At 29.0% G+C, this 10000-nt stretch overlaps 1 protein-coding gene across 4 annotated transcripts in view; it reads left to right on the top strand.

Moving 5' to 3' along the window:
• The window catches only part of LOC119595034, a 109082-nt gene extending 106588 nt beyond the window's left edge, over window positions 1–2494 (top strand). For 2 of the 4 annotated variants that reach the window (XM_037944162.1, XM_037944165.1), the window contains one exon: window positions 2241–2494. In XM_037944162.1, the coding sequence (XP_037800090.1) occupies window positions 2241–2375 (135 nt within the window). In that variant the 3' untranslated portion in view covers window positions 2376–2494. The remainder of the gene's footprint in view (window positions 1–2240) is intronic. The other 2 variants (XM_037944163.1, XM_037944164.1) reach the window with 2 other exon arrangements.
• The last annotated feature ends 7506 nt before the right edge of the window (window positions 2495–10000 follow it).

Raw genomic sequence — 10000 nt, 5'->3', positions numbered from 1 at the left:
CCTTTACTTATTTATTAATTTTAAACATGAGGCATTCATTCATAGATGTCCCCTAATCCCTCCCTAGTTGCTGTTTGTTGATGAGCCTTTTATAGAGATATAAAAATCAAAACAAAAGTCCCCTTCCCTGTTTCCCAGTTACATCGTACGTTATTTTGACGGATTGTGTAAAGTAGTTTATAGGTAAAGTGTGCTGTTGCTTTTTGCTTTAAATAATAGCGTAAAGCCACAGGTATGTATGATAATGTGATCTAATTGCCCTTCCTTGAAATTCTTCCTAGTTGCTGGAACAATAGAAGCTTCTTTTTTTTTTGCATATCAGGTTTATATGTTATTTATCATACATCTTCTATAGATGTCTTTTGACTAAAAATATACATCTGGGACTCACTGTACATACATATGATTTGGTGAGTGCTTGTTTAACGACTCTATTTTATACTGAGTGTGAAAGTGGGATCAGACTCGCCCGTGTTAGGGTAAGGAGCAAGAACGAGGGAGGTGCTTTGTTGTTGTCAGCTTGAAAGTACGAGTTTCGAGAAGGTCGCGTGGAGCTAATTTTATTTTATCTTATCTATTTTAATTTTTTACAAACATTCATAAAATATTGCCGCAGATGTAGGGGAGATATATAACCTGGTTAGAAACATTCGTCCTTTGATATGTTAATCCACATATTATTAGGTAAAAAAAAAAGAAGTATCTACACAAGAGTTGTATACAAAATCACATGGACATCTCTAAGATCTGATGTTTATGTTCTGCTTAAGGTTTGTTATAGAGTTATGGCGTGAGAGCTTTTTCTTGATCTTTCTCTTTTTTTTGTTTTTTTCTTCTCCGTTTTGCTCTTCCTCCTCTTCTCTGTTTTTCCATTCTTCCTCCTCTGCTACTTCATCCTCCTCATCTTTACCTCCTTCCTTTTCATCTTGGTCTTCTTCTGTATTTTTGTACTCCTCTTCATCTTCAGCTTTGACTTCTTTTTCTACTTCATCTTCGTCTTCTCCTTCTTCTTCTTTGTCTCGTTTACCTCCTCCTCCTTGTCCACTTCCATCTTCATATTATTGTTTTTGTTTGTATTTTCTTACCATGTTTGTTGCAAATGTTTTCATTATTATTAATATCATCATCATCATTATCATTATCATTATCATTATCATTATCATTATCATTAATCATCGGTCATCAATCATCATTATGATTATTATTACTACTACTTTTTATGTAAGAATTATTATTAATATTGTTATTATTATTATTATTATTATTATTATTATTATTACTACAACTACTATTTCTATTACTATTACTATTATTCTTACTACAGTTGCTACTATCAATATAGGTGCCCTGAAAATCAATATTTCATTATTTGTCGCAGCTTTTCCACACCGGTCAACTGGGAAGGATATACATATACCATAAATTGTGAATGGGGATTGAGGATGATTCTCTCGTAAAGTGATTACAAATGTTGATTTTTTTTCGTCGTAGCATAGCTTACTGTTTGTTGCAGTACATGTCAGTTTTGTGTGAGAACATATTATCTGTTGTAAATTTCAGGTTGATGAGTGACCGTGATTTTATGATAGTAGGCATGGAGAGAGTAAAAGAATATGGAGGTGATGGTGGTGATGGTGATGGTGGTGGCAGTGGTGGTGGTGTTGGTTATGGTGGTGTTGGTAATAGAAGTAGTAAAGGAGAAGTAGTAGTAGTGATAGTTAATTGATATAAAAGTTATTACTGGTAATTGTAGTAAATATTTGTAAAGTCAGTGGCATATTCTAGTTGTAGGAAGAAGAGGAAGTACAATGAATAGGAAGAGGAGTGAGAAAAGGATTAAGAGGAGTTGTGAAAAGAAGTGATAATACTTATTTCATTGATAATTTATTTTAACTCTGTAGAACCAGAGAAATTCTTATTGCACCAAAGAATTGGCACCTGTATTTTTAAAGCACTTCTACAAATTTTTCAAATAACTCCTTTGTTTCTTTGGGGAAAAAAAACAGCATGCAATGCATAAGACCTCAGCATAGTGGAAATTACTTTCCTTTCCTGAAATTCACTGACATCCTCTCTTTCAGATCACGACCAATCCTAACATGCAATAAATCACTGGCCTTACTTATATATGTTTCATTGTGCCATTTTCCTTGCACACTTGCTGGGCCAAAATGCTTTGCAAAGTTGCCTGGCTTCCCACAGATGAATAATGAGTGCCATTTCTTTCTGTGTTGTGGCAGGGGACCTCAGTGTGTGGGGTAATGAGGGGACGTAGCAACGTGAGTGCCCGGGCCCTCCGTCTCCGCCCTAGCCCCATTCTTCTGCCAGCCTCCAGTGCCAAGCTTACGTCTCCCTCTCTGTCAACCCGCCCGTGAAGATGCTGCCATTGGGGTGGATCTTCTTTGGACGAGTCGCCGCCTCCCTTTTTTTAATATATATATGTATGACCCTATATGTGTGTGTGTGTGTGTGTATGTGTGTGTGTGTGTGTGTGTGTGTGTGTGTGTGTGTGTGTGTGTGTGTGTGTATCTGTATGCATGTATGTTTATATATATGTATATATATATATGTATATATATATATATATATATATATATATATATATATTATATATATATAATATATAATATTATAATATATTATATATATATATATATATATATATATATATATATAATATATACATATATAGGTTTATTTATATATATATTTGTATGTGTGTATGTATGTATATGTACATATAAAGAGCATGGAAGAATGGAAGCGGATGTCGAGAAGAAGTTGCCGAGTCCGTTCGTCTGCCGGAAGGATGGAATGAGTGTCATTTCCTACCTTCCTGATGTTGTGATTTAAAAGAAAAAATTATGAAAAGAAAAGACCAAAATTTTGCTGTTCCTCACTGGGTTTTTCCTACAGTCTTATATAGACAAGATTACCCAAGGAGCATATTTGTTCCCTTGTATCTGATACAGCAAAAATGTTCTGACACACAAAGAAAAGAATATAGTCTCATGTATCACTCTTTGTTTGGAAATTTTCTGAAAGTTCTTGTGGAATGCCATTTAAATAAGACGAAAAAGAGAAAGAATCAAACGACAAGTGCTATTGTGTATGTAATATTTCATGTACATCTTGTAATGTATTGCATTTCAATGTGAATCTTTATGGTAATTCTAAGAGTGTCTATGTTTGAGAACTTGTCTTTTATACAGTAACATTAGTGTTCAACACTAACTGAAGGAGTGGTAAGACTCCAATCATCTAGGCTGTGATGAGGTCCAGTTTACTCATTTGGGGTTCTGAGTAGGCAGTCATCAAGGAAGGACCATTTTATATGGATTCTTGTATATTCATGGAAATATTGAGAAGTATTTTGGTCAGAATATTATTTTTAGATTACCCTGAATAGAGACTATGATCAAAATTTTTATCTCTGCTTAAGGATTAGTTTTTTTTTTTTTTTTTTTTACTTTTTTTTTTTTTTTTTTTTACTTTCTTTTTTTTGATGAATCTAATTAGATGCAACCCTTGTCTTAACACACTGTAGTTTTTATTGTGACAAGAAAATTCTTCAAGCTCAAATAAGCTCAATTTAGCACTAACGTCCAATCATAGCCAATGTCTTGATTACATCCAGCTTGACAATCCTGGTTTATATTATTATGATTCATGATGCTTAAGTGTAAGGAGTTATAAAGATAGGTGTGTGTGTCCGGTGAAGGAATGATAGGAGGAGAGTCTCTCATCCTCATATGAACTGTCTGTAGTAGTGTGCTGTTGCTACAAGTAACACTTTGTCCAGTTGCACTCTGGCATGTCACGAAAGAGAGAGAACATTTCGCCAAAAATGCCAGATGTTAGATCCTTGAAAGGGAACTTTGGACATGAGTTCTGCAGGTGGACCATCCTGTGTGCTAACTGTCTGTAGTTACGAGTTCCTTAAGACATGTAGTATTATCTTTATTGACCTTTTTTTTATTATTATTATTTTTTTTTTTTCTGTTTTAATAATGCCCCATGCATTTTTTGACAATAGACATGAGCTCCCTCTTGCTAAATTTTCTATCCATCTCCCCCTCATTAAGAAAAAAGATAAAGAATAACAGAGGTGACGAAGGATAGGGACCATCCTTGGTGTGCAATAACACAGATTTCTGGGAACTGATAGTTATTTTATGATTTAACATTAGATTTTTACACTCGAGTGCAATACATAACTTGTGTAAAAGAGTTCATCAGTATTTCTATGGTTATAAATTACCAAAAGCTTCAAATCACTGCATGTAGTGTGAATAATGAATGTTTTAAAGATTATTCAGAGGGGCTTCAGGCAAGATGTGTAGCACATTTAGGACTATTTGTTTGTACATGTGTATGATTCATATGATAATACAATTTAGTTGTCTTTTTTTATGTAGGAATATTGTAAGATCTTTTGATTTTTGGATAAAAAAATGTAGCTATGCAATTTGCTAGGTTAAAGTGGACGACTGCTTTGGTGTAGTTTAGTACCTACAATCTCAATTTTTCCATGTTAATGTTAGTAAAACTTATGCAAATAATCTGTAGTGATTGCAGTAAAATTTATATTTTACATTATAATTTATATATCTTTATGATACATATATAACATTACATGTGATGAGGGTGAGAGATATCACCATGTCTACTTTCATGGCAGAACAAACTTTCTAGTGGAACACAGAAATGGCCAATGGAAAAGTTGCAGGAGGCCTCCTGGTTTGCCCGACTGCCTTATTATCCACACCGAAATACTGTAGCTGCATTATGTATATTTTGTTAATGTACAACTACCAGAGTTTAGTTGTAAAATGGAAGTGCACTCTGAGCCTCACCAAGTATCATGAAAGTGACATGTGTTCTGTTGAATTGGGTAGAATTCCTATCGGATAGAGGAACTTTTCAGTTCCAAAGCTCCATTCATGATTTTTTGTACAAATTCAAAGCCAATTTTTGTAAATATTGCTGACTTTTCATACAAGTACCAAGATAAGGCTTTTTTTTCTCTCTTCTCTGTCTCTTTGAATCAACATTTTTCTAAAGAGTTAAAGTACAAATTGGTATTCTAGTATTTTGTTTTTATGGATCAGGTTGTGTAAACATTCAAATTAATAAGCATTCTTTGGTGGTCTTTGGAGTTCCTCTCACAGATCACCAAGACTTTTTTTTCTTCTTTTCTTTCATTCATATATTTAGCTGACAGTGTAAACCTCAGTCTCAGCATGCAGGGAGCCACAGTATCTCGTTTCACAAAGGAATCGTAGCGCTGCTCATTGCAAGGAGTAAGAGGAGAAGGAAGAAGAAACATACGATTGATGTGCTCTCAGCTCTTTACTCTTCAGCTCCGCCAAGAGTGTGAAGGCTGTTTAAGGCAAGTTTGTCATGATGTGTCATTCATCACCTGAACTCAAAGTATGAAATGTATAACCTTTCATATCAAGAAAAAAGAAAGAGAAAAATGTCTTTTAAAGATACTGCCAGAGGCTCAACATGTCTGTCTCAAATTTTTGTGTTGTCCCTTCACCCCCTTTTGAATTAAATGGAAGGAAAAAGGGTGTGACTAGAAATGACTGCTCAACCTCTCATAGACTGTCTATTACCCTGCAATATAATTTTTTTTCTTTCTTTTTTTTCATAGTGTGTTACGTACAAGATTGTTCCATAGCATGATAGGAGTAAGCATAAGATAACTAGGTGAAGCTTCACTCAAGTAATGCCCAAAAAGTGTGAATAAATGTGAGATAACAAAGAAGAGAGAAAGAGAGAGAAAATGAAACAATTGACAGACTGTAGAGAAATTGTTTTGTTCTGTAAATAAGCTTACATGCCAATATAAGCATGTAGAAAAATGAAATGGCACAAAGAGATTCTTTGTAGGGGAATATTTTCTATACCTTTTTTCTGATTGTATTATTTAAAAGAATTTATTTTGTAAGATTTTTTTTTCTTCTTCATACCTTACCCTTGCTACCATTTTTTTTTTCTTCTTCTTCTTCTGTTCCTTAAAATCAGATTTTACATTTTTAAGTGTAAGGCACTCTGTAAGAAACTTATGTCTTGTATGTATATTTGGTATCTTTCCTTGTGAATACCTCAGCAAACGGTGCAAGGTTTTCTGCCGTCTTGTGTTGTCGATTTGGCTATTTGTTTGGCCATTGTAAGGTCCTCCTCCCTTCCTCTGTCTCTGCGTTGTGGTTTTGATACATTTTGTCCAGGTATCTTTCCTGAGGATTTGGAAAAAAAAAGTGAGGTGATGTTTTTAAGAGAAAGAAAACAAAAAACAATGACTTGATGAGTCTTCCTGCCAATTTATTAACCATTTGAACATTGTTATCTATTTTGATATTGGAGCTGAATTATCATTTGAGCCTGTTACCTATCCAACTTGCCAAAGTGGTGATACTGATGTCGCTTTAGAGTAAAGGTTATTTCGTTATTGGTGTCTGGGATTAGTTCTGTGGTGATAATTCAGCTTTATATTGTGTAGCATTCATACAGAACTCTCACAGATGAGCAGTATTTTAACTGTGTAGTTTTTCCTCATCAATTTTTCATTAGTTGATTTTTCTTTTACTAAAAGTCAGATGTTAATGATTTGAAACAGTTGAAGAGGAAGTGTCTCCTGATATCCCCCTAAAAAAAAAAAGAGATTTAGTATTGGTACCACTTTTAAGGGAAAAAAAATAGTAAAAATTTGGCGCTTCAGCAGATAGCAGAAACATATGGTTGCTGTCAAGTTCTGTGCATGACCTGGTTATGTATGTGCTAATTTTTTCCTATTTTGATAAATAGATAATGGGTCTCAGAATGTTCTGATATTGTGTATAGGTCTCCTTTTTTTATTGAGTGCAGAGATGAATGAAAGTTAAAACACATCATTCTGAGAACAAAGGGAGCAGATTATAGGAATTACATTAAGAAGAAAAAAAAAGGAATTGAAAGATTATTTTTCTCCCAACTAAAAATGTGGATTATTTTTTACCAGTTCTTTTTATATGCTACCAGTCCTTCATATACTGTTATGATATACCAAGGTTGTGAGATACTGCACAAATAATAGGTGTTACTGCCTTTATTCTGATTTATCAACACTAACTGCAAGCTTAGGATTGTGAACATCAGTAATTGAACACTAGTGACATGGCCCTCAAAATTTCCTTGTTGGTAAATGTGAAAATATGTGTTATTGATAAACTCCCTGTATCAGTTTTTCCTCCAAAGTATTCAGAGGAAATTGGAATAATCTTGCAAATTTGTCTTTTATTGTTGTTATTATGATTTTTAAGACAATATTATTCTGCACAGCACTGGAAGAATAAAAAGCATAATGTAAATTGATTTTATTTTTTTGGTGTGAAAGTGCTATTATGTATTGTAATAAAATATTTACTGATACTCATCCGTTTGTTAAAATCTTATTCACATTTTAAAAAAAAATAATAATGATAATTACAAAAAAAAATGCGTATTAGTCATGAAGACTGCATATTATATTAAAACATATATTAAAAGTAATTCCCAAATTAGACTTTGTCTCCAAGCATATTTGTTATGTATGACAGCCTAATTTTGTTTTTTTGTATAATTTTGAAAGTTAAAGCCCTTAAAGACCTTGCAGTATGTGAAAATAAGGTAATCATGCACTTGTCTTTTTAACTTGGAGTTCATATGTGTGATACATTTATACATAGTGATATGTAAAAGTGGACATTTTTTGTAACTTTTTTTCCAATTTCCTTTGAATTCAGATAAGGAAAATATATTGAGTTTCTGGATAGTGTCATGTATTACCATGGATACTAGAAACATCTTGTTCTGTGTGGATAGTTTATATACACTTTTGCAGATGATGAAGATAACTTAGCAAGTTGGTTGCTGATACAAATGGAGTTTCTTTGTAGCATTATTGCAAAATCTTGGCAACAAATTTGATGATAAAGAAGAGGTTGTTTCTCATTTTTATGACAAGTTTGTCATAAGTTGGATTTTTTTTTTCTGGGCATATAAGTAAATTATAAAAGAGGATTCAAAACACGTGTGCAAAATATTGCTGTGCAAGGGTGGTCACGGATGGAAAAGTGGTCTGCTGTTTTGTATTTCTTGTTTGATCTTTTATTCTCCTTTGGTAATGTTCGTAGTACCAATTTTCGGGTGTAAAATATTTTATTTTGGACTAAGGAATAAAATTCAAATGGCAGGTAGCGTGCATAAATAAGTTGAAAAGGAAATAAAATATAATAAATATATAATATAATATATATAATATATATATAGAAAATTATATTAAAATAAATTTAAAAAATAAAAAATAAATAAATAGATAATATATAAAATAATATATAATAGATATATTATATATATATTATTAAATTTTAAAAATATTATATAATCTATATAAATATATAAAATTATATATATATACATTTCATATACATATGTATGATATACATGATATATATACTATACATAGTAATATAGTATATAATAACCAAATTAAAATATAATATAACAATACAATTTTAAAATTTTAACATAGTAAAAACAAAACAATAAAGACAAAAAATATATAAAAAATAAAATAAATGCAATAAGGGTTTTAAATAACTAGAAAAACAATTATAAAACATATAATTTAAAATATTAAAAACAAGATAATAAAATGGGAAGAAAAAAAAAGACAAAAAAAAAAATAAAAGAAAAATAAAAATACACACAACACCAAACCCCACACCACACACCACACACACAACACACAAACACAACACACACACAACACAAAACCACACACACAACCAACACACCAAAAAAAAAAAAGAAACACAAACAAACCACACAGCTATAAATATGTATATATATATATCAAAAATATATATTTATATTATAGATATAATTAATGATAAAATCTTGTATATAATATATATAATATTAATATATATTAAAATTATATATAGATAATATTTTTATATTTATATATTGGATATTTATATTTATATATTATATTTATAAAATTTTATAAAATATATATATATATTATATTTATATATTATATTATATATTTATATATATATAAAATATATAAAAATATATATAATATATATGTATATTTATATATTATATAATATATGTAAATTTATATTTATATATGTATATATTATATTTATAAAATTTATATTATATTTTAATTTAGTAAAAATTTTTATATATATTTAATATTTAATATTTTTATATTTATATAAATTATATATGTATATTTATATATATATTAAAATATATATATAAAATATATATAAAATTATATATATATATTTTGATTTATATTAAAATTTATAAATTTATATTTATATTTATAATGTAATATTATATTTATATTTATATATATATATTTATATATATATATATATAGTAAATAATTTTAATATAATATTATATTATCTTGATATATATATATATTATATATAAAAGTATATAATTATAATTATATATATCTATATATATAATTATATTTTTAATATTATATTTTATATATTCTATTATATATATGTATATAAAATTATATGTATATATTTATATTATATTTATTTTATGTTATTTATATTATTATATATGTATATTTTAATTATTTTATGTATATTATTTATATTTATAATTTTTTATTTTAGATTTTTTTATTTATATTTTGTAGATATTTTAATTTTGGTATATTTATATGTATTATATGTATTATATTATATGTTATTAATTATGTTATTATATATATAAAGTATTTTATATTATATATGTATATATATACTATATATATGATTTATATTATATATTATATTTTAATATTATATATAAATTTATATATATTTATATATTTTAAAATTAATTAAATAAAAGGTATAAAAAAATTTTGCTTTAAAATATGTGTTCTTTTTTTAAATACTTTGTAAATTTATTTCCGTACTTTAAAATATAAAACAGCAAATTATTTCTAGGT

Source organism: Penaeus monodon, chromosome 35 (genome assembly GCF_015228065.2).
Source record: "Penaeus monodon isolate SGIC_2016 chromosome 35, NSTDA_Pmon_1, whole genome shotgun sequence".
NCBI lineage: Eukaryota > Metazoa > Arthropoda > Malacostraca > Decapoda > Penaeidae > Penaeus > Penaeus monodon.
Note: the sequence above shows the minus strand (reverse complement) of the source record. Positions and strands in the feature narration are given on the sequence as shown.